At 46.5% G+C, this 24,363-nt stretch overlaps 8 protein-coding genes across 9 annotated transcripts; 4 read left to right on the forward strand and 4 right to left on the reverse strand.

The window, feature by feature from the left end:
* Nucleotides 1-8,074: 8,074 nt before the first annotated feature.
* Nucleotides 8,075-8,830, forward strand: E1B28_007192 (uncharacterized protein). Its single transcript, XM_043151906.1, has 3 exons — nucleotides 8,075-8,194; nucleotides 8,243-8,580; nucleotides 8,633-8,830. Coding segments are annotated over exons 1-3 (342 nt in total). The 5' UTR covers nucleotides 8,075-8,191; the 3' UTR covers nucleotides 8,634-8,830.
* Nucleotides 8,831-9,175: 345 nt separating this feature from the next.
* On the reverse strand, nucleotides 9,176-9,426 carry E1B28_007193 (uncharacterized protein; the record flags this gene model as incomplete). Its single annotated transcript, XM_043151907.1, has 2 exons — nucleotides 9,176-9,322; nucleotides 9,385-9,426. The coding sequence occupies 2 exons, from the start codon at nucleotides 9,424-9,426 to the stop codon at nucleotides 9,176-9,178; spliced, it is 189 nt and encodes a 62-aa protein (XP_043009989.1).
* A 780-nt stretch (nucleotides 9,427-10,206) lies between these two features.
* E1B28_007194 (uncharacterized protein) lies at nucleotides 10,207-13,160 on the forward strand. The gene is made up of 13 exons (XM_043151908.1): nucleotides 10,207-10,685; nucleotides 10,744-10,797; nucleotides 10,858-10,973; nucleotides 11,023-11,164; nucleotides 11,212-11,451; nucleotides 11,504-11,632; nucleotides 11,686-11,809; nucleotides 11,866-12,008; nucleotides 12,060-12,327; nucleotides 12,382-12,522; nucleotides 12,577-12,682; nucleotides 12,741-12,867; nucleotides 12,925-13,160. Exons 1-13 carry the CDS (start codon nucleotides 10,347-10,349, stop codon nucleotides 12,979-12,981), a joined length of 1,986 nt encoding a protein of 661 aa, XP_043009990.1. The 5' UTR covers nucleotides 10,207-10,346; the 3' UTR covers nucleotides 12,982-13,160.
* Nucleotides 13,161-13,375: 215 nt separating this feature from the next.
* E1B28_007195 (uncharacterized protein) lies at nucleotides 13,376-14,668 on the reverse strand (the record flags this gene model as incomplete). The annotated part of the gene is made up of 2 exons (XM_043151909.1): nucleotides 13,735-14,668; nucleotides 13,376-13,600 (listed from the first exon to the last, which is right to left on the reverse strand). Exons 1-2 carry the CDS (start codon nucleotides 14,644-14,646, stop codon nucleotides 13,376-13,378), a joined length of 1,137 nt encoding a protein of 378 aa, XP_043009991.1. The 5' UTR covers nucleotides 14,647-14,668.
* A 292-nt stretch (nucleotides 14,669-14,960) lies between these two features.
* Nucleotides 14,961-15,592, reverse strand: E1B28_007196 (uncharacterized protein). Its single transcript, XM_043151910.1, has 4 exons — nucleotides 15,497-15,592; nucleotides 15,386-15,443; nucleotides 15,216-15,325; nucleotides 14,961-15,155 (listed from the first exon to the last, which is right to left on the reverse strand). The coding sequence occupies exons 1-4, from the start codon at nucleotides 15,521-15,523 to the stop codon at nucleotides 15,039-15,041; spliced, it is 312 nt and encodes a 103-aa protein (XP_043009992.1). The 5' UTR covers nucleotides 15,524-15,592; the 3' UTR covers nucleotides 14,961-15,038.
* A 185-nt stretch (nucleotides 15,593-15,777) lies between these two features.
* Nucleotides 15,778-16,420, forward strand: HHT2_3 (histone H3; the record flags this gene model as incomplete). The annotated part of the gene is made up of 4 exons (XM_043151911.1): nucleotides 15,778-15,878; nucleotides 15,932-15,987; nucleotides 16,042-16,191; nucleotides 16,250-16,420. The coding sequence occupies exons 1-4, from the start codon at nucleotides 15,839-15,841 to the stop codon at nucleotides 16,418-16,420; spliced, it is 417 nt and encodes a 138-aa protein (XP_043009993.1). The 5' UTR covers nucleotides 15,778-15,838.
* Nucleotides 16,421-17,411: 991 nt separating this feature from the next.
* On the forward strand, nucleotides 17,412-19,706 carry E1B28_007198 (uncharacterized protein). Its single transcript, XM_043151912.1, has 9 exons — nucleotides 17,412-17,825; nucleotides 17,881-17,907; nucleotides 17,974-18,042; nucleotides 18,102-18,464; nucleotides 18,532-18,587; nucleotides 18,651-18,740; nucleotides 18,801-18,974; nucleotides 19,045-19,214; nucleotides 19,287-19,706. The coding sequence occupies exons 1-9, from the start codon at nucleotides 17,599-17,601 to the stop codon at nucleotides 19,533-19,535; spliced, it is 1,425 nt and encodes a 474-aa protein (XP_043009994.1). The 5' UTR covers nucleotides 17,412-17,598; the 3' UTR covers nucleotides 19,536-19,706.
* E1B28_007199 (putative NRPS-like protein biosynthetic cluster) lies at nucleotides 19,707-23,887 on the reverse strand. Of its 2 annotated transcripts, XM_043151913.1 has the most exons (18): nucleotides 23,746-23,887; nucleotides 23,231-23,696; nucleotides 23,054-23,175; nucleotides 22,868-23,003; nucleotides 22,737-22,814; nucleotides 22,621-22,686; nucleotides 22,415-22,567; nucleotides 22,223-22,361; nucleotides 22,113-22,160; nucleotides 21,890-22,064; nucleotides 21,756-21,835; nucleotides 21,432-21,705; nucleotides 21,224-21,380; nucleotides 20,903-21,172; nucleotides 20,504-20,826; nucleotides 20,355-20,436; nucleotides 20,054-20,299; nucleotides 19,707-19,991 (listed from the first exon to the last, which is right to left on the reverse strand). In XM_043151913.1, exons 1-18 carry the CDS (start codon nucleotides 23,877-23,879, stop codon nucleotides 19,824-19,826), a joined length of 3,117 nt encoding a protein of 1,038 aa, XP_043009995.1. In that variant the 5' UTR covers nucleotides 23,880-23,887; the 3' UTR covers nucleotides 19,707-19,823. The 2 variants fall into 2 exon arrangements, with proteins under 2 accessions (XP_043009995.1, XP_043009996.1); XM_043151914.1 differs by having other exon boundaries at nucleotides 19,707-20,299; nucleotides 20,504-21,172.
* Between the last annotated feature and the right edge of the window lie 476 nt (nucleotides 23,888-24,363).

Here is a 24,363-nt window from a genome sequence, read left to right on the forward strand (position 1 = left end):
AGGCATTCACTGTTCCAGATATCAAACTATGGCATCGCCGAAGTGCGCATATTGGAGAGGATCGTATTCGCAAAGCAGTTCCTTTACTTGAGGGCTTAGAGATTGCCAAATCAAGGGAAGAGGGCCAAAAATGCGAACTGTGCATCCTAGCAAATCACCGCCGTTCACCTTTCCCACCGAGCCAAGAGAATACTAATACGCCTCTCGAATTGTTTGGCATAGACATCTGGGGTCCCTCTCGAGTGGCCTCCATGGGCGGTAACATCTATGCCATGCTACTTGTCAATGCTGGGACGTCAAAGAAATTCTTTGAACCATTGCTGAACTGCACTGCTGAAAGGACGTTAAAGATTTTGGATGATATCAGGATATTAGGAGCAACGCAAACGGTCCAGAAATTGAAAAGGGTACAAACCGACAATGCCGCTGAATTCCATTTGGATTTATGGACCGAGTATATGAAGACGCACGGCATTATTCACGAATTCACCACAGCCTACTCATCAGCGTCGAATGGTATGGCTGAAAGAGCCATAGGCGTGGTTGTCGGAATGACCCGTACTCTTTTGGTCGAAGCGAAGATGGCCAGTAGATGGTGGGCGGAAGCAATGAGAGTAGCGGTATACACTGGGAACTTGTTTCCTTCGTCTAGGCATCCTGATACAATTCCTGAGGAAAATTGGACCGGAAAGAAGCAGTCTGTGGCTCACCTGCACCCTTTTGGGTGTGTTGTCTACGCTCACATCCATGCTAAAACAGGTGGCAGCAAGCTTGACAAGCACTCCATTAAATGCCAACTCGTCGGATACGATGCACCTGGAATTTATCGTTGCAAGATAGTCGGGTCAGATGAAGTTGTTAGGTCAAGGGATGTAATTTTTCAATGAGGGAGAAGGTCAGTGGGTTGCCAAGGTTGAGGGGGAGGAAGAAGACTATTCCTTTCTCGACGTTGAACCGGACCTTTCCGGTCATCAACCAAATTCAGAATCAATTCTGACACCCTCCGGCAACACACAAACTCTGTCTCCCGTAAATCCGCAAACTCCGCCGCAAACTCCGTCTTCTGGAAATGATTCCGAAATTCCCGATGAATCCCGTGGTGATCCCCCCAAACGCCAGCGTCGAACTTCACAGGAAATATGGGGGACTGAACCTACCAGACGTTCATCTCGAATCCCAGTACCCTCTACTCGCTCATTGGCTATAAGAGGAATTGAATCAACTGAAGGAATAGAAGGAGATGAAGAACTACCCCTTATCCCCGAAGATGACACGCCATCCACTCACAACGCCGAAATCCCAGTTCTGGAACCTGATAATCTGTGGGAACCAAAATCCTATGAGGAAGTGAAGACGCGCTAATGCGACTTAGTTGACTATGCTACAAGGTTCTTTTTGCACTTTAAAACAGTGCTACAGAGCGATATTTATTGTATTAAGAACTAGAGTGAGCCCGAATTGCTAGTTAAAGCTAGTGCCGCTAGTAGGATGTGCCGTAGGCGCAGCTAGGCCAGTTAGAGAGAGCCGTAGATCGTGTCAGAAAACTGTATGACCGTTTGAAACCTGTAGAACACTATGAGCAGAGGACTTAAGCGGTAATTCACCGAGTTCTACTCTCTACATTCTACTATGCACTGGCATATCAAGGGATTGTACTATTAGAAGACTTGTAGTCTTCACAGAACCGTTTGTAGCAGAACTTAACAAAGTCAAAAGACCTTCATACTAGGAGTACCTACTTCTTTGGGGGATTTAGTTGACAAGAAATCGGACAGAGGACCACGCAGACTAGGAGAAATTTGATATGACCATAGATCGAGTCCCGATCTGAGGGAAAGACAAAAAGACATGATACAGATCCCAGATCACAGATAGAGTACCTAGGAACCAGGCAGGAATGAACAACGGATCTCGGAGTCCACGCTGTTCATGTGCTATGGCGATTCAGAACTCTGGATCCATATGCTGGAACTACTTGGACACACAAAGTCCATATGATTTGATAACGTCGAAATGCAGGATAAGGTCCGTAGGCAGGAAATACCATATGGTACGCCTATGTAGGTCCATTCTACATGCTGAAACAAGAATGAAGAATGGTCCAGATTGGTCCAAAACATATGATTCGAATATGGAAAAGCTCCGTAGACAAGATTCTGCACATGTAGCAGTCCCTAGCGATAAGACTCCGCATGGATTTGTAGCTACGGTGCATTATTTTTAGAGATAAAACAAGTAGAGATAGGATTACAAAGCTAGCGTAGAAGTAGTATAAAAGCAGCTCATGTATCTGTAGATAAAAAAGTACTACCCGTTAACGGCACTAAAAACTACTACTAGGTGCAGCAAAACACACTCCAAGCACGAAGTGCGCAAAACCAAACCCAACACTAGCAATTAGCGTAGTTGATTTGTGGAGGTCGGTATCAATGGACGCTCTCAGCAAGGTTCACTGAGAACTCTAAGATAAGACTTCAAGGGTGGGGCTTTATATGGTTCAAAACAAATTCAAATTCTGTGTTCACAAGTCAAAATGACAAAGGCTTTCTACGAAGTTCACTACTTCGAGGAGGTGTTCAATTCTTTCTAAGTTCAAATAGAACTATCAAATTCAATTCAAATTCGAGTCAAAGCGACTCTACAAGTTCAAGGTTTCCAAGTACCAAAGTGGCAACAAATTCAAATCAAATTCAAAGTTCAAATCCAATCTTTTCCAAATACAAACACCAACTTCGAAGAAGTGGGGCAAAGTATGAGCCAGAGTCCCCTAGTGAAAGCACTTAGGCTTCTGTCGTAGGTTACTGGGGAAAATACTGCTGCTACCATCCTCCCTTATATACGCCTTTTCGAATAAATAATAATCAAACGTTGAAGATATGGTAAAAAGTCGAAAATATAGAGAAATCCCTTTCAGAGATACCAAAGTACCCTTAATCAGGTATAGTACATGTCAATTAGATATAAAACTGTCCAGAATATAGTATTCCTTATTCCTTTTCCTCATATTTTCTTTATTCCTGTTCCGAGTTGGATATCTTTGACATTTGCATGTGGATACATCCTGACCCCTTTTTGTTTCCAAGGCGAGTCCCCATGTGCTCCCTTGTTCTCTCTTGTTCTATCCGATCTGGAATAGTCCAAAACTGCTCGATCTACATTCCAGGGATCGTTCCTATGGTTCTTTCCTGGTAGAATGTCCTTTCTGACCGGACATCGTCGACATCCGCCCCTTTTCTTGTTTCCAGCTGTAAGTTACAGCCACCGGAATTGTTTCTGTTCCTTAAGTCCGAAGTGGACTTTAGATAGTTACATCCGTCCGATTGTTACTTCCAGATGTACTTCTAAGAGCTGTTTCCGTCTTTTCAACCAATATCGAAGAAATCAATAAATTGATAGTAAAATCAAGTGTCCCCATGTTTGCTACAGGTAATTGCGAGTGAGACGAGGCCTATCCAAATGAACGAAGGTTTTTAAAGGCTGCTTCATCAGTTCCTACAGGTTTCGGAACGTCGAAGACTCTCATCTATAGGGTGTTTCGTACTTTCTGTACTTCGGATAACCCGCAAATAGACCCGTGCTTTGACTAGCAGCTTGGGCTTGCTCTAATCCTCATATTATGTTCCCATTTTGATTATATTATATATAAAAATGTTAAAAATGCGTTTATTTAGGTACTAGTAGATTATATCCGCGATACCGTGCATAGGAAAGTCCTGAGTGGGTTGCCCGTGAGTAACTGCTCTTGACACCCAATAGAGAGATTTGCCCTGTCTTTGTGCAGTGAAACGATAAGAATTGATTTGAACCATACGAGACCGTCGAGGTCAAACTAGAGAACTAGCCGTCTGTAGGCCACCGAGGCCTTGATTACTGTTTCGTGATCCGTCGAGGGTCTTAGCGTTCGTGTCCGCCGAGGACTTAGTTTTCGTGTCCGTCGAGGGCAATAGTCTCCAATCGTTCGAATTAGTCTTACCGTAGATGAAATTCATAGTCCCACTTAGTCCACTGGACAATAAACAGAGCCCCTACAACCCTAGAGTCCCCGTAGCTGTGGTGTTTTACACTTGCAGTTACACATTGATTTCATAAAACCTTCATACGATATTGAGACTGTGATCTTGTGTGTAACCTTTGCCAAGCAGTCCACCCTTGCAATCTTTCCTGGTGTGTAGAGTTATTGATAGACTTTACACGGAGGTTTACTAGTTTTTGGGTTGATTTGGTGTTGGTGCTACTCCCATAGCTCTGATATTAGGTTGACTCTTGAGTGGTATACTTCGCCCTTTAGCGCATGGACTTGTGGGGAAAACTGATGGAAAAGGAGTTGAATAAACTGGACACGCATAAGGTGTTTACCCCAGTGCCGAGACCGAAAGACATGAAAGTGATTGGGGTAAGATTGGTCTATGCATTAAGGAAAGATGGAGAGGGAAGGTTAACAGAGAGAAGGGCACGGTTAGTTGTGAAAGGTTTTACGCAGGAAAAGGGAGTCCACTACCATGCTTCTTGGGCTATGGTTCCAAGATATGAGTCTCTTCGAATGCTACTTTCTATTGCTGCTCACCTTGGACTCCATCTTTGGTCAGGAGACTTTGAAGCTGCTTACCTGAATGCCAAGCCCCAGGGAGTCAACTATCTCCAATTACCACCTGGCTTTGAGGACCGATACACTCTGCGCGACGGAACTGAAACAGCACTTTTGATGAATATCAATATCTATGGCACAATGGATGCTGGACACCAATGGTTCAAGATGCTTGACCAATCATTCCACGATTTTGGATACACACCCATCGCGGCAGACCCATGCGTTCAGTACAAACGGGATACAAATGGTTATACAGCTACGTTTTGTTATACCGACAATCTTGATGGAATTTCCTCCAATAACGAACAAGGTCTTGCCCTCATCGAGAACATTAAAGCAGAGTATCCCTTCCGATATTACGGACAGCCAGATGTGGAGTTAGGAATGACTGTTCGAGTGGATAACAATACGGGGGACATCTCGATCCATCAGAGGCCACTGATTGACAAGATGTTGGTTAAGTTCGGAATGAGGGACTGTTCGCCGAAATACACACCTTTATCACCCGGGATCAAATTCGAAAACACACAACCATTTCCTATCCCCACTGCCGATGCCATATTCATGGCCGACAAAGAGTACTCGTCACTTGTGGGAATGCTAAATCACATCAGTCAGGGAACTCACCCCGACATCTCTTTCTCGGTTGGGCTTTTGCAACGCTACATGAGCAACCCCCAGCCTGTGCATTGGAGGGCCACATTACACCTCCTAGCATACTTAAAGGCAACCCGGATGTATCAGTTGACTTACTTGGGTGAAAAAGGTTCGCTTAAACCTGTTGGATATGCTGATGCCACACATGCCAATATTAGAGAAGAGAATGGGTTTGCGACAAGAAAGTCAACACTGGGTTATGTCTTCCTTATGGCAGGAGGAGCTGTATCATGGAGCTCGATGAAACAAAGGCGAATCACGACATCGACGACTGAGGCAGAGACTGGAGCTTTAGTCCATGCTGGTAAACAAGCAATATGGATGTGGAAGTTTTTGGACGGCCTCGAATTACATCAGGACTACCCTTTTCACATCTTCGTCGACAGTACTGGTGCTATTTCGTTAACGCAGGCGACCACAAGACATGCTCACACAAGGCATTTTGACTACGATTGGGCGTGGGTCAGGGAATCGGTACGTGAGGGGGAGCTTGAATTTTCATACATTCCCAGTAACGACAATATTGCAGACTTGTTCACAAAATCTCTCTCCCGACCAGCTGTTGAGAAGTTTTGCAAAGAACTAGGTCTATTGATGGAATAATATGCTCGGTTTTCAGGAGGAGTGTCAGAAGTGAAATCCCTCGTAGGTATAACTATGAAGTTCCCCTATTTTCTTATTTTACAGACTCCTTATTTTCCCCCTATTCATCTTGGACTATTTAAATTCAAATACAGACTCTTAACACCTCAGTTGTTCCACCTACCGTGTGACCGTCTGAGGTGTGTATATTCTTACTTTATTTTCTATACTTTCATACTGATTCATATTTCTATAGTACTCGTCTGACTCGTACTTAACTTGACATGATCAAGATGTGTTGGAGTTATGGAATGCTGGGCTTCCCATCTATTTTGTACAACCTTACAGCACATTTCATAATCAACTTATCCTCAGCATCAAGCCCTTAGTTACGCCAAGGCTTTGTGTAATGGCTGCATCTCCTCCTTATCCTATTCTTCTTGCAAACTCTCAGGCAGGTTCTGACGAAAAATTTGCTGCCATATGCACAGCTTCAATAGCTTGTTTCCACATTTCAAGTCCATTCGAGAATATGCATCTTCCTGGTGCTTACTCATCATCTTACACCCCTGGTGCAACAGGTTCAATTCTAGCACCAACACGTTCTTCACCCTCAACATCTTCGATAGGCCCTTCTCGAACAATCTCTACTGCTACTTCTTCTTCGTCGCCTTACTTGACAAAACTGGAGCATCGCCTGTGTGGAAAAAAACTCTGAGTCAATTGTTAGTGGATATGCCATGCTTCTCTTAAAGTGGCTGACTTTTTGTTTGGCATCTAGCACCCCAATCCCCATGTAATCTCTTTTCAGACCTCTCCCATCCACTGCTCCCTTCCTTGCTTCTACCTTGGTGTGATATGAACTCCATCATCGACACCCAACACCCCCTCAGACAGCATACTCCAGGAAGGTCTCCCAAGCTGTCAACAATCATTCCAGACCTGGCGATTATCTGTGGGGGCTCAGAAGATCGCGTTGAACTGCTTCTTGAGCAATGGTTGCAGTCGCAAGGACCATGGTTGGCTCAGTGTCAAGACCCCAATGTACAAGTGGAACCAAAGTCGAATGCAGTGTGGAAGAAGGTGCTCAGCGTACAGTCCATCGGTGCTTGGCCTGAAAGGAAGGTGCCAAAGACAAACGCAGAGCATGACCATAATGAAACTTTAAGACTTGTGTCAACTCTGCTTCCTTCCTATCAATCTGCCCCTCTACCCAATCCTCCAGCGAGTCCTTCCAATTCCTCAAGGTCACAGTGTATGTTACATGAACTCAGCTTAATCAACTTCCGCTTCCAGCTCGTTACTCTTGATTTAGCAGCAGATCAGAGTGTACTGAAAGCTTCATCATCACTCTCCCAAGCCGAACTGACAGTGGCATTGGCCAATCACAGTCGAAGTCGAAGCCAACTCATCGACAGGATCTTTGGTAATGCGGGCGATGTATTCACTGTTTGTGAATGGGTTTGCAGCTGAGAAATGGGCTGATTATGTTGACGCTCTACGTGTGTTCGCGTTGTTGATGCATTCATGGCTGGGAGACAAAAGTGGCATATGGGATAGGGAGAATGACCCCAATCTCCTGGTGCTCCTTGCCCCTGGGTTGGAGTGGGAGAAGGTTTTAATTCGATACTTTGTACAATCATATTTCAATTACTTTGGCCACCTGCCAATCCTTCCTAGACACCGCTTGTAGATCTTTGCAGTTTTTCTTGAGTTCTCAATGCTTGTATTCATGGTCGTCATATGTAGAATTACATATTATCGTAGTATAATACACTGCTAATACACCAATAATACACTGCTAATGCAAGGGACAAGTGGAAAGGATCCCGCCTTGGTTGGACCTTATAAACTGCTTCTTGTTGTCATGGGCAGCGTTGCTAGCAAGCTTAAGGGTTATTTAGCAGTACTATACTCCAGGGATGGCTGTGAGATTGCCTGGATGAAGAAGCTAGTTGAGGAAAAGCATAAGAAAGTAGAAAACTTACCAGAACCAGTACGAGCTTCGGTTTTTATGAAACCGGGTGCAAACCGGTGCAAACTGCCGGCTTTTATTGAAACCGTTCCAGTTATTATGGCCTGGTCTAAAAACCGAAATCCGGAGCCAAACGGCAAAATCGGCTTCGGTTCAGATCAAGAGTGGTTCGGAACCAAACCGTTGATTTCACTAGCGGTTATGGCCCATACCGTACTCACAGGGCCTCAATGGTGTGTCAGAAAGTGACTGAAAAAGCTGAAGATCGAGAAGCCTTGATGCCGCGCATCGCCGCCGCCCGGCAAGTCACCTCTTCCCACGACCTCTCTCGAGGGGTTGATATTACGGATTGCTCGGTCGACGACCCCTTGTTATAACCACTCATAAACATGGTGTGTCTTTTGTAGGTATTACCTTGTTCTTGAATTGATGCTTTGCAGGTAATCGACGAAATTCAAACCAAGGAATATGTTAAAGGCTATGGAATCGACTGCGACAAAGTCAAGGCCGCTATCGAGACAACGGATGACAGTGATGGGCGAATCGACGCAGTAATGGAATGGATTCTGCTACGTGTCGACCGCGACATCCATTCGCTTTGCATAGGAAGGGCCATCGATGGCGAGCCCCAATCCTTCCACGTTATCGCATTCGGCGAAGAGGCCTTTCATACAGATCCGGAGGCTTTGAGGAAGAAAGATATCCTTGCTCCAGACTATCTGAAGTTCCTTGTCGAACCATTTTTTATTGGGCCCGATGTATATGAGGTTGTGGATTGGTAATGAAACAAGCTACCTCCCAGTGTATATGACTGGCTAACGTTCGCGCAGATATCATCCGCTGGATTTTTTTTATTATACTCAGGAGGACGTGAATGGCTAGTACGGAGAAATTGTCATCTTATATTAATGCCACAATAATGTACTCGTGGCTTGGCGTACAACAAACAATATTGTATTTGAGTAGATAGATAGATAGATAGGAATTGAGTATGTGCCACGTTGCGCAACGACTCTCTTCCTCTCCCACTCACATAAACTTCCATCGTCTTCTGGGAAGGGTTTACCTTACTTCTTACGGTCAGTCTCCTTCAAGTTCAATATTCCTTCCCTTTCTTTTTTTGAACCAAGCAACGGTATTAGTTTCCTGTGTCACAACATGGAAGTTCACACGGAAACGACATCAATACTGTACTTAACCGTTGCAGTGGTATGTATTCGGTTTGTTTATACCCTTTGGGTTGAGCTCGGTGTTCCATGATTGACGGCCTCTAGTATCGTTATAGAGCCCGGATTCGAAGTTGTAGTTGAGAAATTATGTCCTTCCCTTCGTATTAAAGTGTCGATATGATATACCATGTTGCGATTATGATTTCACTTGGCTTCCTTCATCAATTCCTCTCCCTTGTTTCTGAACTTCGAAAGCTTGGTCTTCCAAGGCTCCCAGGTGTTTCCGTACTTCTTGAGAAGATAAGCTAGCAAGGCTCTTTGCTCTTTCTTCAACGAGCCTTTCAGCATCTCCTTGAGAGCGGAATGGGTTAGGGCATCTCTCCGCCGTACACATCAGTGAATATCTCACTTACTTCTGCTCTCGGCAGACTTTCTGCCCGTTTGAAGGCTTTCATCACGTCGGCCCTGAGTCGTGTTTTGAGTTCCTGTTCTGCGGTAGAATCCCACCATCCTTTCGGGTTGTCAACTTTCTTCCAGTCTTCTACCTCTGCACGATCACGATAGACAAAGGAGTCATCCGAAGTTGAATGATGTCCCACACTAACAATTCCGAATGGTAATTGTCAGAGATATGAAAGGAAAGGTGGTATAAATATAAAACTCACCGTTATGACATACACTCGACCAGGACTGCTCGGCCCCGCTTAGCAGTTCGCCGTCTTGCATCGCCAACAGTAGACATGACCGCAAGGACATCATTCCCATCTACTCTGACAGTATCGATTCCATAACCCGGTCTTGCGATGCCGTCGCCACAATACTGCTCCGAACTTGGAGTGCTAATGGCGAACCAAAAATTTAATACGGTAAGTAGTGTGTGGAAATGGATCTCGAATATGTTGCATATCCCTACACAGAACTTGTAAAGATTGCCGAACAGGTAAAGCGATGGGACGCACCATATAATAACTGAGGCATCATTTACGAACTTTATTCAAATTGAGGGAGGTTTGCGGCCTAAAGATGTTTTGATGGTCAATAATCAGAGGAGACGAGGATCTCCTAAGAGGGCCGAAACAGATGAGAGAGCTCAGCGCTCAAGCTCAAGCTCAAGAGCCGTACTCACCAAGTTTGGAGAACGTTCGTAGCTTTTTAATTCCTTAATTAATTTGTATTCCTTAGGTGCAAATTACTAGCCTGGCTAGCCGATCTGTACTGAGCATTAAAGAAGATAGTCGTGCTTTGCTATACCAGTACAGCAAATTACTTGGGTCGATAGTCACGTGGGCTTGCTGGCATAACACAGCAGTCCCCGGAGTTATCGTTGTCCCTAAACCTCCTTCATCGGTGCTTACGGCCTCTCTCATCGTCCGCAATGCCTCAGCCTGAGGATGGCAACTCGTCCAGTAATCATGGGGACCACTCAGATTATCATAACACAACGTCCACCTCGTACCCTCATTCTTCTTCTCGACCCCCTCTGCGGCACAATGATTCTACCGAAGGCTCGTCCGTACACCTACGACCAGACTCACCATCACAAAGGATGAGCTCAGAATCCAGTCGAATATCTTCACCCACGAAATGGCGAGACACGGCAACAGCAATCACTGAATCTCATGAATCCACGAATGGCGCTATCAATGTAGAACCCCCACAGCTGGTGGAAACGACGTTCGATGAAAGTATACTCAGGACACTGTGCGATATGGATGTGCGTATCATCGCTGTTTGCCTTGCTAGTTGTGCTCATGTGTCAACACCATCTTCAGTGCAGTATACCGTTGCTTCTCGACCGAATCAAACAGAGTATGGTCTCGTGCAGAGTAAGCGGTTTCTCGCCATTCTCAGAGAGTGGTAGAAATAGCTGATCGAGCGTGGTATAGGAAGCCTCAGTGTTTTTGAAGAAGCGGGCTGCCATCGAGGAGGAGTACGGGAAGAGTCTGCAAAAATTGGCACGCTCAACCGCCGAGATGTATGCCATGAATGACGGGAAGGCTGGGTAAGCCAATGTTAGTTCATGCTGAACTCCTAGACTCACGAGATCTTAGAACTTTTGTCACTGCATGGCAGACGTCAATGCGAATACATGATACGATGGGTGACAACCGAATACGGTTCTCTCAGCGTCTGAATGAAATGAGCGATGAATTAGGGACCATCGTGAAGGAAGTAGACAAGAATAGGAAATCAGTGAGTTATCTTCAGCACCTCTGGGGTTTCCTGACCAGTTTTTCTAGACCAAGGAGCTTGCCACCCGTTATGAGCGTGCCCTGCAAGAGGCGGAGGGACACACAGAGAAGAGCAGGAATCGTCTCGATGTATCGTCAGAAGAACTAGAACGTGTTTTACTACAGAAGGAAGGAGAGTCCTTGAAAGACAACTCTGTACAAGCAAGGAGTGGCGCTGGAGGGAAGCGGGTAATTGGCAAAGCCGTTGCGAAAGGGGGTTTACTACTCAAAGGCAAAAACCCGGGCAATGTGAGATTGAAACCTTCCATTCCGCTATCGCCCCACTAATATTGTACTTTAGATACAACGACAGGAGGACGACGTACGAGCCAGAGTATCTGCCGCTTCGGACGCCTTCCGAAAAGCCGTCATCGACACGCAGTCTATGCGACAAGAATACTTCAATTTCCAATTACCTAGGATATTACGGGTAAGTTGCATGGATTATTGTGACGTTAAACTTGCTCACCTCTATACCCACAGTCCTTGAAGGAGTGTTCGGATGAAATTGACTTGGGGTCGCAGTACCACCTCACTCGTTATGCTTTCTTGTTCGAGAGTACTCTAATGAGCGACGGAAAGACCCTCATACCCTCGAGAGACGATGGTAGGACCTCTACAGGCGTCCTAGCGTGAATAGTTTTACTAATGATACAACCTCAGGTTCCAATATTGGCTTGAAGACTGCCATTGAAATGATTGACAACCGGGGAGACTTCAGGCTTTTTATGCAGAACTATGCATATGCCCATGGTGGAACTGTGCCCAGAGGACCACGGAGGGAGGGCCCTTCGGATGAGGGATTCGTGAGTCCCCGTTTCTTGCATATCGTACTCGATAATTGACCACCCTTTCAGTTACCATTAATACCCTCGCATCAACCAGAAAAACCTCATCCGAGCCAACCAAGCTCCGTCAATGGACACCACACGCCGGCGGATAAAGGGAAGCCGACATTTGGTGTTGATCTAGGGGAGCAGATGGCTCGAGACGATGTTGACGTACCACGCATTATGAAGAAGTGCTGTGAAGCGATCGAGAAATATGGCTTGGAGTCTCAAGGCATATATCGTTTGAGCGGGACGACAAGCAAAGTCGCAAAGCTCAAGCAGTTACTGGACAAGGGTGAGTATATACCAGGTGTGCGAGGGAATCATGGGCTCATACACATTGAACCAGATCTAGAAGGCGTGGACTTGGACGCTCCTGAATGGTCGTCGGATATTAATAACGTTGCGAGTGTGATCAAGATGTGGTTACGGGAGCTTCCCGAACCACTTATGACCTATTCTCTGCAACCAGGGTTCGTCGAAGCTGCAAGTGCGTGTATCTCCTCGCTCCTTTTTCGCCTGTCGAAGCTGATGCAAAATATAGAAATTGAGAATGAACGGTTGCGGCATATTAGACTTCATGAGAGAGTGAACGAGCTCCCGGATCCCAATTACGCTACTTTGAAATATCTCATTGGCCATCTCCACAGGTCGTACCATTCTAAGCGTGTCTTTGAACTGAATGAACTGACATGTGTTGAATATTAGAATTTGTCAGCATGAGTCTGTGAATTCTATGTCGACAGGAAATCTTTCTATTGTATTTGGACCAACACTCTTTGGGCAACCTGTCAACGGCGCTAGTGGTATGGCAGATGCACCCCATCAGAACATGGTAAGTTGATGTTCAATTTCCTGTCAGCGTACGAGAGACTGACCGTATAAACCATAGGCTGTGGAAACGATCCTCAGCCACTATACCGATATTTTTGTTGACGAGTCTGGGTAAGAAAATTCGTCAGCTGTTATGTGATACCCCATTCTTTCGGAACGCATGCTCAGATATGCTTGGGTAATGGATTTGCTCTCTTCCGACTTGATTATTTACTTTATTCTAGGCACATATGTATTCAGCATCTCACTGTAGGAATAGCATCAGTCCAATCCATTACATTATTGTTATTCTCCCTAAAGCGTCCCCATCTCCCTACAGTTCCAATGATGCGGTACTACACGACTATCGGGACTGCCACGAGCGATGTGAATGGCGGAAGTCTAGGGAATGAATGCGAGCGTGTCATGGATACAAAAAAAATAAAATCCTGTGAGTTAATACACAATTATAACCTACCCATTGAGTTCAAAACGTGTCTTTGTTCGTTGTAGTGAAGAAGCTCCGTGATTTAAACGCCTGGAACCCAGACGCCATCGGACCCGAGCACCCATTCTGTGTGAGAGGGGAAAGTGACCTTTCGAAGAGAGGGACAGGCACGACTCCATTCCCGACACAATCCAATTTCCTGGTCGTAATCAGACTGTAATACTCCCGCAACTGAAGTCGGAGACAAGTCCAGTTGGGTAAGGTTCGGGAAAGCCCCTAGTACCGATGCAAGTCCGGCTAAAAGCCTCTGTAGTAGGGAAAGGAGGGGGAGAGGGGGAGGGGGAGGGGGAAGGGGGGCTCGGTCAACGTTTCGGTGGTCAAAAAACAGAAGGAAGAAGAGGAAGAAGAAAAAAGACCATTGATTAATTAAGGCGAACTCACAATTCCCGACAACGCATAGTGAAGGGTGTGACGCAGTGCGAGACGGATCCTGAGGAATTCCACAGTCGGAAGATAGGTCGCAATATTACGGAGAAGAATCGGTCGCACCGACATGGTTGATAAGTCTAGATACCGAAGGGGAATTGATGTGTGCGTGAACCGCGGGAGATTGTCTCGGTTTACATCGGAGTCCTGGCCGACCAGGGACAGGTATTCAACCGGTCTACCAGGAAGGAGATAGGCTGAAGTGTCGGCTGAACCACGGAAGGAAGAAAGCTGGGATAGAGCGTCAGGAGGAATATTCAATGCCGTATGATGATCCAGGAGGCGCAAGTGCCGTAAAGAAGGTAGGGAAGCTAAGAAGGTTTCTAATATCCTGGAATAGGTTGGTGAGCCTTTGTGGGATTCGGCACCTAGAGAACATTGTAGCAGGTGTGGGAAGTAGCAACCACGGACAACACGTTCCACAGCGTGTATTCCACCTGGAGGGATCTGGAAGTTCGCTGGGCCCAGCCACAGCTCTAAGGACTCAAGAAAGACGGTTGTAACGAGTACTTGAGCGAGCGTTTGGGACGTTGGAGCAAGATCGAGGTGGGAAGGGGGAGATCTGGAGTCATTGGACCATCGGATGTGGAGCTTTCGGATGGCTTCACGGAGACCAGGCCGTCGAAGAATTGACTCGCAACACCTTCCAGTCCTCCATGGATACGGCGATGAGTTCGATAGAACATCTCGTATAGAAATAGACGCATAAAGGATGCGTTCGGCCACCAGATTGAATCGTTGACATACGCACGCGATATCTGTGAGGGTGGAGCTAGGTACGTGGTTGAATATCGTGCTGAGGATTTCGTTGGGAATAGGGATATTCGACGGGCTATTGACAAGATTGGTGGCGATGGGAGCAAGCATCTGCTGAAGATCCTGTTCACTGTTGTACGCGTGCGCACAACACAATCAACGACTCGGGCTGCGAAAAGACGCGTACACAGTAGCACAGGCATTCGCCCCTTTTTACCACGCGGTGAAAATCCGGTATATAACCCCAAGGTCATTTGTCGGGACTGATCTACTGATGATAAACGGATACACAGGCAGTCTGAGGTCATACAGTCCGATCCTCGCAGGACGCAGGCCATACATGAGTAGATACCTAGCAGAGCGAGGCACATTTGGAATGTGACGTGCCAAAGGACGGTCTAGTAGCTTCTCAGAAATGTGACTCGTGCCAGTGTTAACAGATGTGTAATATAGCGATACAATAAGAATACAAATAAGAGCCCGAGATAGAAGAGAAATACAATCTATGCACCGAAACCGTAGAGGGTTCTACCCGATCGCTTGAGAGCGTAGACGACATCAAGTGCAGTCACTGTTTTCCGCTTAGCATGTTCAGTGTATGTCACAGAGTCTCGAATAACCTAACCGATGAGAATTAATCAGCTTCAAACCAAAGACAAGTAGATAGATCCAGGACGTACATTTTCGAGGAAAATCTTCAAAACACCACGAGTCTCTTCGTATATCAAACCAGAAATACGCTTCACACCTCCACGACGGGCGAGACGACGAATAGCAGGCTTCGTGATACCTGTCAATAACATCCACCAGTCAGCTAATGAATCCCTCAAATCGCCCAACTCAAACACACCTTGGATGTTGTCACGAAGAATCTTACGATGACGCTTCGCACCACCCTTTCCGAGTCCCTAAAACATAGATTAACATCTTCAAGCTGTCAAGACTGAGCAAATTGACTCACTTTGCCACCTTTTCCACGGCCAGACATTATTTAGTTTGTTTGAAGTGGGTAAAAGTTGAAATAAAAAGGCGTTGTTGTTGTGGCTTGACGATGAAGGGAGTAACTAAGGCGGTACCGATGCATACGCTGCCTTATATACCCAAGCCACAGTCACGAGGCTGGTGGCAGTGCCAACGTTCCCCGTTTGTTGATTGTGATCAACAAGTCTGCAATCAGGTGATGAGACGCGTCGCGGAGGTATATATAGGCGAGGTGATTCAGACTTTGCTGCTTCAGTCGCTTCTTCCCAAACCACCACCACCACTACTACTTCTTCATTCCACAAAAGTCTCTACATTCGCAATGGCCCGAACGAAACAAACAGCTCGTAAATCTACTGGAGGTGAGTTTACTTGAATACTCTCAAGGGTGTGTGTATATTGAAACGGTGGATAGGAAAGGCACCTCGTAAACAATTGGCAGCCAAGTCTTCTGCTCGCAAGTCTACTGCAGTGAGTTTCGATGACTCGCCTTCCGTGATTCATGTTTTCTGAGATTTGTTTTAGGCGGCTGCTGGAGGAGTGAAGAAGCCTCATCGATTCAGGCCTGGAACAGTTGCTCTTCGTGAAATCCGAAGATATCAAAAGTCGACGGAGTTGTTGATTAGAAAGCTTCCTTTCCAACGACTTGTTCGTGAAATTGCCCAAGACTTCAAGGTCTGTTTGTTTCAAAGCCCCTATGTCTTTGGTTGGTGCTTACGGATGTAATTTGTAGACTGATTTGCGATTCCAATCGTCTGCTGTTATGGCTCTTCAAGAAGCTGCTGAGGCGTATCTTGTCTCGCTGTTTGAAGATACGAATTTGGCAGCTATTCATGCGAAGCGTGTTACTATTCAACCCAAGGATCTTGCCCTTGCTCGTCGGTTACGTGGGGAGAGGACATAGATTTACGTTGTTTTGTGTTTCTATCTATCTTTATCACTGTATTGTAGTGTACCAGATTATTCATATTCTTTGATTTGTATATCCTATTGGTGTGCTATACTTTTCGCGATCGATGAGTCGTCGATGCGTGAGATACAAAACCACTGTCTCATTAGGCTACTATGGACAGCCTATTGTTATCGTTGTCATCGTAAATTGTCAGACTAGTTTGTACTGCTTCATGCGGGTATTAATGGCTCTCCAATGACAGGGTATCCTAAAAGTACAGATAGAAATACAGCCCCAGTTGAAGTTGTAGAATCTATGGTGTTTCGATTTCCGTTAGTCCAGTCCTCAATGCAGCACAACAGAACACATACCTCGACTGCACTCCGTCTAATTTTCTTTCAGTTTGGTGCACTCTCGGCATTGGCATCGCTCATCGGCGAGATATTTATTCAAGGCCTACAACGAATTATTGTTAATCCCAAAATCGATGGACGGTCCCAAAAAAGTCGAGACTCACCATAGCATCAGCCGGAAGACAAAGCGCGACAATCAATTCGGTGAAGGTCATAAGTGGAGGGGACTACTTGGTAGTCCGTGTAAGCTGGTTTGAAGGCTTTTTTGATCGTTGATTAGGCTCTTATACTTATAGTTCTAATCGACTCCGTATGACTATTCCGCAAGGTCATTTCGCGCCCGACGAGTTAGAGCGTTTTGGACAGATTGTGTTCGGGCCGAGGACATATCCAAAGGTAAACTCAATAAGGACGTTTTGGAAGACCTGCTTACCGCGGACTTGTTCATAGCATTACATGCATGTAGAAAGAGGTCGTGGGTCTGGGTGCACAGCTACCTCAACGTCCGAGGCCGACAAACGAGATGTTTCCAAGTCGAGTGCCGCCATTATGGCGTTCCGACGAGGCGGACGGAAGGCTCGTGCTGACAGTGATAGTAATAGTCCATAGTAGTAACAGACACAGCCGACTATCCGCAGCTGCAACCTTGTCATTTGAGCGAAAGAAAAAGAGTTCAAAAAACCACGTGGAGCCAGCTCTAATTTAACCGCTCTGATTCAGCCGACGGGACTGCGCAGCGCTCTCCACTGACACTCCTTTATCTTTCTCTCGCTGGTCGAGCATAGCTTTTACGTTTTCTTTTCCTCACCCTAAATCAAATCTCCTTGTACCCTCATCATGGTCTATCTAATACCACTGTTATCTCTCGTCGCCACTGTTCATGCTGCCGCAACGCCTAGGGCCTCCACTCGGGCTTCCCGGGACTCGGTTGAGCTCCTTCGTCGAATACCCGCGGCCAAGTCGTACGACGAAGTAGGTGCATGGGCACGACAGAACAAGCTGTCGGTAGAGGCCAAGTATGGCATGCGAACGATGAATGAGAAACGTAGTACCGGAACGAATTTGTGAGTCTTGCAGAAGACCCTTTTTTCGTTATCTTCCACTTACCTCGACGTTCAGGCTGGTCAATCAAGGTCTAGACTCAAGGTTAGTATCTTGGTTTTTTTGTTTGCGTTGGTAAAACAAACCCTTCAATGATCGTCATCTTACCAGTTTCTATGGGTCTCTCGCTGTTGGAACGCCAGCTGTATCATATAATGTCGTTTTAGATACAGGTTCAGCGTACGTCCTCTCTTAATTCGATGCCTAGCATTCTCTCTTAACTCCCGTAATCTCCTCAGTGACATGTGGTTAGCCGATTCATCGTCGTGTGGCACATCACGTTGTGGAGGAATCCCCACATTTGCTACATCGGAGTCCTCGTCCGTGAAGGATACCAAGACTCCATTCAGCATTGTCTACGGCAGTGGCTTCGCTTCTGGACGACTAGTCTCCGACACCGTCCAAATGGCTGGATTCTCCGTTTCTAATCAAGTCTTTGGTCTCTGTAACAATGTATCTCAGGATCTGCTTAGTTACCCGGTTTCGGGGTTACTGGGTCTTGCGTTCCAGACGATTGCTGCGTCTGAGGCAACTCCGTTTTGGGAAGCTTTGGTCAAGGATGGAACATGGGATTCCCCTTTGATGGCATTCCAACTTACAAGGTGAATATACTTGTTTGACGCGTCTCGGTTTTTATACACAACTTAACCTTTCCTCTCCTTTACTTAGATATGCCAATATGACTAGAGGCAAGTCGCTGGAGCCCGGTGGCTCGTTCACGATGGGTGCGCTGATACAATTATTGGCAGTGCATAAAAGATAGATGTCTGATGTGTCTCTTTCTACAGGTTTCGTAAATTCAAGTCTGTACACTGGCGACATTGATTATAACAACATTCCCTCTGGACAAGGCACCTACTGGGTACAAGAGATGACATGTAAGTAGATCATCATTTTTGTGCTTAGCGTTCCCCCGGTTTCATCCCTACTTTCGGCAGCCCTTACCGTTCAGGGGAATTCGATATCCCTACCCTCTGGGTCCCAATCTTATGCAGCCATCGACACGGGCACCACTCTTATAGGCGGCCCTCCATCCGCCATTGCTTCAATTTACGCCCAGATCGAAGGTTCACGAGTAGGTACAGGAGATTATGAGGGATACTATCTTTATCGTGAGTTATCCACTCCCCATCCGAATCAACAGATGAAACATCGATCACTGACATATGGCAACAACAACAGCGTGTAAAACTATCGTTGATGTAACAGTCGCTTTTGGCGGTAGGAGCTGGCCCATCAGCAACGCCGATTTCCAAGTCGACCAAGCATCCAGCACGCTATGTGTCGGAGCGTTCTTCGCTATATCGGGTGGAGGTAGTGCCCCTGCTTGGATCGTTGGTGATACTTTCTTGGTGCGTGAATGATTTCCGCCAGTCTATTAGATGGCATCTCACCTGACTTCCCTTCCCTTCTTCCCTTTGTAGAAAAACGTATACTCTGTTTACCGATACAACCCGCCATCAGTGGGATTCGCTCAATTGTCGGCTTATTCTCTGTCGTTGAATGGTGCTAACGATCCGATCCCTACGCCTACGATAGGATCCGTTGCAGCTACTGTATCAGCTACGAGTCTCGTCAAAGGGAAGAATGCAGCGGTATCCTCACACATACGTGCTGAGTCGACGTTGACAGTGGTGATCTCGATAACAACTATTGCTCTGTTCTTGCTGTAGATTCTTCATGTTTGCTCTCGTTTTGTTTTGGTTTTTTTTTCTGCGTTCCACGCTACTGGATCACTATTCCCGAAGTAATCGAATAGATGTATATTTAGCAATTATCTCTCTGTTGTGCATCGTACCAAGTATTTATTCATGGACTGATTTACGAACTTGATACATCTCTTGTCGTCGATCTAGTGTTGATAGGTCGAAGAGGGATTAAAAATGGCATATGTACAAAAAATGTTCACGATTCCTGTTTTCTCTTTTTTTGTCACAACCCGTTTATCCTGCAAGGCTGACTCAATTCAAAAATCCAGTCTGTCTCCAATGAGCAACCCATTTCCCGATCAACTCCTTCGTCAACGGAGGCGCACTTTCAATACTCTGTGCAACCTTCCCTGTCTCTTCCGTCAAAAACACCATAGGCTTCTTAGCTGTACCTGAGCCCCATCGGTCCTGGAAGAACGACTTTACAAGGAGGTCAGCAGCATCTTTAGAAAGGCTTCACGCAAAGAAAAAAATAAACTCACAAGAAGCTTGATAGCCGGGTTTCGAACACCGTCCTGATCCGATTTTTCAAGTCTCTCCACCCACTCTTTACTGTCAACTCTCTCAAACTTCATCCCTAAGGCTTCCAGAATAGATAAAATCTCGTTCCAACTGGTGGTACGATCTGGGCTGACGACGTGGTAGACCGCAGCCTTGGGTGGATTAGGGTTGAGCACGACCTCAGCGATACCACGACCTGCGTAATCGACCGGAAGCCATTGTGGGTTCTGGTCACATCCGAGTATCAGCTTTTGTTTCGTAAGAATGGTGAAATTTCCATACCTCGTCTAGAGTGGGTAACACCCCGATAGTGTTCGCGCTCTTGAAAAGAAGCGGCCATGCTTCGGTTTCGTTCCATACACCGCTACAGTCAGAAGAATCAGTTCATCCGCCCCCGTCCATCCAGCCTCCACGGGATCATGGTAACGTACTTGACTGTGTCTCCCACCATTTGACCTATCCTCAATGCAGCGACAGTCACTCCAGCCTCTTGTGCTGCCCTCTCACATAGTTTCTCAACCACCCACTTGCTCTGCGCGTATCCAGTACCGGCTGCAGTGCTAGGATCCAGTGGGAAATCCTCCTTGCAAATAGGATCAGGAGAGCCTTGACGACAGCTGATAGAGGAGCTGAAGTAAAAATGGGCGGGTTCGGCGTAGGGAGATTCAACACAGAGGTTGAGGAAGTTCAGTGCGCCTCCGATGTGCGCTTCGAACGAGTCGATGTTAACGATAAAATTGACCGGCCACGCGTTCTGAAGGACGAAAAAGTAGTCGTTGTTCAGATTATCGAGTTCGTAAGAGAAAAGGACGCGAAATAAAAAACGTTACATGGATGATATCCGTAACCTCATTTTTAATGGACTCATGTTCTTTCTCGGTTAACCCAAGATGGGGTGCATTCGGGTTGGCAGCATACGAATCCCACCGGCTTCGTTCAGGTTCGGGAAGCTTTCTCAAATGAAGTGATTCTCTGACACGCTCGCGGGATTCCTCGTGAGAAGACGCACGAGACAGGCATATCACCTTGCGGACAGAACAGGAGGAGACAAGTTGACGGAGGATGTGGGCACCGAGGGATCCGGTGGCTCCAGTGAGAACCTATAAACGCGATGAGAGTGGGTAACGCGAGGGAGAGGGAGACGAGCACACAACAACTCTGGCGTTGACCGGACGAGAAGGAGCATTTTGGACTTTCCTCGATTGAAGTTTATCGGCGTACTTCTCAAGTAGAGTAAACATCTTCACTTGGTGGGGAGTAGCGTTATGCGCGGTGCCAAACTTCAGCGACAAGATGTATTCCACCAACCTATTTGACAGATTAGCCAGTTTTTTCTGCCATAGATCAGAAGAGACGAACTTCTTCAAACTGGGATGTTCGTAAACGACGTTCTGTCCAAGGATGACACCTCCCAGATCCAGCTCTTTCTGAACAGAGTGACGGACCCTCGTCGCCTGCAAGGAGTCAACTCCGAAAGCGAATAGGTCGACGTCCATCGTCAACTTCGGTGCCTTGCTTGGCCCGACTGCTCTCTTGATCGTGTCCAGAAGATATTCCTCCAAAGCTTCCTTGGAAGTAATCTCGATCTTCCTGGTGTCGTCGGACCCTTGTTCGAATCTCGTATAGATGCTCTCTAAATTCAAGGTGACGGATTGCCTCGGTGTAAGTTGCTCGAGTGCATACCGATCAAATCTTTGAACATGGCGTAACAAGCCGGCCGGAGAATACTCATCTTGGTGGCGACAGGAACATGAGTTCCGTATCTGTCGAATATAATCAGTTAATTGCAGAAACAGAAATAAGACTTCGGGACATACGGAAGGAATCCAACCATCTCCGGAAGAATTCTCGAATGCGATGGAGCCTCTGCGTTCGCCAACTCGACGACGGGCCAGATTTCCTCCATAAGCGTGTACTTCGACGAATCCCTCCCCAACTCGGAGGGTAGAATGAGAACACCAGTTTGAGGTTTTCCTGCACCAAAAACGATGGCTAGAGGGCAAGTTAAAGAGAAGTAAGCAAATGAAAGACATGGAGGACCTTCAGCAACATAAGGACTGTTTCCACGAATACACAATTCCATCGGGACTAGATAATGATAATTTATTTCAGAAACGTAAATGAGGATAGAGATAGCGAATCCGACACACCGGGATTTGTCTTCTCGCCCAGGATATGGACAAGGGTGTCATCCAATCTTCCCATATAACAATATTGATCTTCCCGTTGTGGATGACGCTTGAACAGATCCTTTGTGGCGAACGAATTGTCCGTTCTGTTGGATTGGATCTTGAAGCCGATGCGTAACAGGGTCGGATGACAGCTAAAACAGGAAGACTTACCTTGGGTGGGTAGCCATCTAGGACAACAACTTCAAAGGTGTCATTTCCTTGAGGCTCAAACTTGATAAACTGTTTGCTTAATGGGGTCGGGCGAACCCAGTTCCAGTCTTTGTCGTTTGCAAAATCTCTTTCGGAGTTCATAAGGGTCCCGGTCTTAGGATCAAGTTAGTTGAGGACAACGCACATAGTGAAAAGAAACGTCTGACCTCGGTAGTACCGTATATACTCAGAAGATTTATACCAGCGGCAGTCAGCCGATCACCAAGATCTTCCTATGCTTCAATCAGTAAACCAACGCGTAGAACGAGGGGGTGAAACACACAGGTAAAGGAGCGCCGGCAAAGCTGACAACGTCGAAAGTCGAGAGCGTTCTGATCCCGTCCTCGGTTTCACCCAGGAGCTAGCATGCATGGAATTAATCGACCGATAGGCGAATCTTAAACTGTTCCCTACCTTGATAACATACGGGACGGCGAAACATTGCCTAGCAGGTGGAGATACTTTGTGAATGGCGCAAATGTTGGCAGACGTCAAAGGTAGATGGGGCGGGAACAGTGTAATCGGTCGACCAGGATATATACAACGGAATCTAGCGGTATTTCGGTGAGCGAAGAGAAGATGAATGATGGAACATTATACAATGCAAAGTGTCCGTATCCGTGGAATACTGGTAGAGTGCTGAATCCAATCTTGTTCTGGTTAATAGCGACGTTGGCGATTAGCCCGTAATGAGTGATATAGCATGGTTTAGGGAAACCCGTCTATGAAAGAAACATTTTTTGGAATTTTGCAATAATAGGCAGAAAAGCAACGCACCGAACCAGAAGAATGCAAGACAACCGCTGGCCTATTAGCTTCCTGCTCCGGAGTCAGAGGCGCCTGAAATGCCTTGACGGTTGCGCTAGCGATTCCTTCAGGGCCCCACAATGGAAAACGTTTATCTTCAATAATCTCAAGCTCATAACCCTCTGTTGCTAACGAACTCTGCACTTCCTTTGCCTCCTCGGTAAACTTGGGGCTGAAAATAAGGTGCGCCGATTTCGTGAGCTTGCACAGATGCGCAACGGCAGGTACAGAGTTGTTCACAGAAAGTAAAAGAGGAGTTAAGCCGAGTTTGCAAAGGGCAAACTCAAGTAGGGTCTCGTCGATAGCGGAGGTGACGAGACAAGCGATGGTTTGTGGAGGTGGGATCGTCGACTCCCGTGATGAAAGCTGTACACCAAGACCGAGAAACGAATAGTGCCATGCGAGACGGTCGACAGCTCGAAGAAGATCTGAATAGCTAGTTACTGTTGATGTCAGTGTAACAGATTCGGGAGAATAAAGCGTACGAGATGGATCTCAGTCTGATAATGTCGTCTGGTTCTGGAATGCCGGTGTAGACCGCAGGATCATCCGGCTGTTCACGAGCGCGTAAAGCGATGAGCTCAGTCGTCGATCTGGCTTTGTACACTATAGCTGGCATCCTCAAATAATGAAATCATTCGAATCATTCCCCTCCAGTCCCTTGCTTTAAATCTCAACCAGGAGTACGGTCCGAATTGCGATTTGCAGGAGTCATGCAAATGTAAATTGTATAGGCCCGGGTACAGGCGGCCCGCAAATATCCGCTGACCTAGAAGGGCTCAAAAGAGCGATAGCTAAGATTTATTATCAAAGTCTGTCGGGCGTGAATTTGGAGAAGAACACGAATGTTTGAAGCTGGCATGCATATGGTGTTCAGCATCTTGAGAATTAGTGGCCCGAGGACCGCGCCCCATGGCCATCGCACGGTCCTTGATCGGTTTGGATTTGTGCGTTTTGCGCTTTGCGTCTAGTTGAGTCAGAACATCGAGGACTTTGCACGTAGCGCTTCTGTTCACATGAGGCTTGAGTTCTGGAAAAATACGGCACACCGAGTCGGTAGTTCGGTCGCGACCGCATAATGACGGTACTTGGCCTCTACTAGC

Source organism: Marasmius oreades, chromosome 4, assembly GCF_018924745.1.
Source record: "Marasmius oreades isolate 03SP1 chromosome 4, whole genome shotgun sequence".
Classification (NCBI taxonomy): Eukaryota; Fungi; Basidiomycota; class Agaricomycetes; order Agaricales; family Marasmiaceae; genus Marasmius; species Marasmius oreades.

Bases quoted from the DNA above. Each gene is read 5' to 3' on its own strand.
- E1B28_007199 (XM_043151913.1), bottom strand. From the start codon at position 23,879: ATGCCAGCTATAGTGTACAAAGCCAGATCGACGACTGAGCTCATCGCT. The intron at 23,176-23,230 runs GTGCGTTGCTTT...TTTCTTTCATAG, and splicing joins TCTTGCATTCTTCTGGTTCG to ACGGGTTTCCCTAAACCATG. The intron at 22,161-22,222 runs GTGTGTCGGATT...ATCATTATCTAG, and splicing joins GGGCGAGAAGACAAATCCCG to TCCCGATGGAATTGTGTATT.
- E1B28_007196 (XM_043151910.1), bottom strand. From the start codon at position 15,523: ATGTCTGGCCGTGGAAAAGGTGGCAAA. The intron at 15,326-15,385 runs GTGTGTTTGAGT...TGTTATTGACAG, and splicing joins TCTTCGTGACAACATCCAAG to GTATCACGAAGCCTGCTATT. The intron at 15,156-15,215 runs GTACGTCCTGGA...CTCATCGGTTAG, and splicing joins TGAAGATTTTCCTCGAAAAT to GTTATTCGAGACTCTGTGAC.
- E1B28_007194 (XM_043151908.1), top strand. From the start codon at position 10,347: ATGCCTCAGCCTGAGGATGGCAACTCGTCCAGTAATCATGGGGACCAC. The intron at 11,165-11,211 runs GTGAGTTATCTT...CAGTTTTTCTAG, and splicing joins TAGACAAGAATAGGAAATCA to ACCAAGGAGCTTGCCACCCG. The intron at 11,452-11,503 runs GTGAGATTGAAA...ATTGTACTTTAG, and splicing joins AAGGCAAAAACCCGGGCAAT to ATACAACGACAGGAGGACGA.
- E1B28_007198 (XM_043151912.1), top strand. From the start codon at position 17,599: ATGGTCTATCTAATACCACTGTTATCTCTCGTCGCCACTGTTCATGCT. The intron at 18,043-18,101 runs GTACGTCCTCTC...TAATCTCCTCAG, and splicing joins GTTTTAGATACAGGTTCAGC to TGACATGTGGTTAGCCGATT. The intron at 18,588-18,650 runs GTGCGCTGATAC...CTCTTTCTACAG, and splicing joins CGGTGGCTCGTTCACGATGG to GTTTCGTAAATTCAAGTCTG.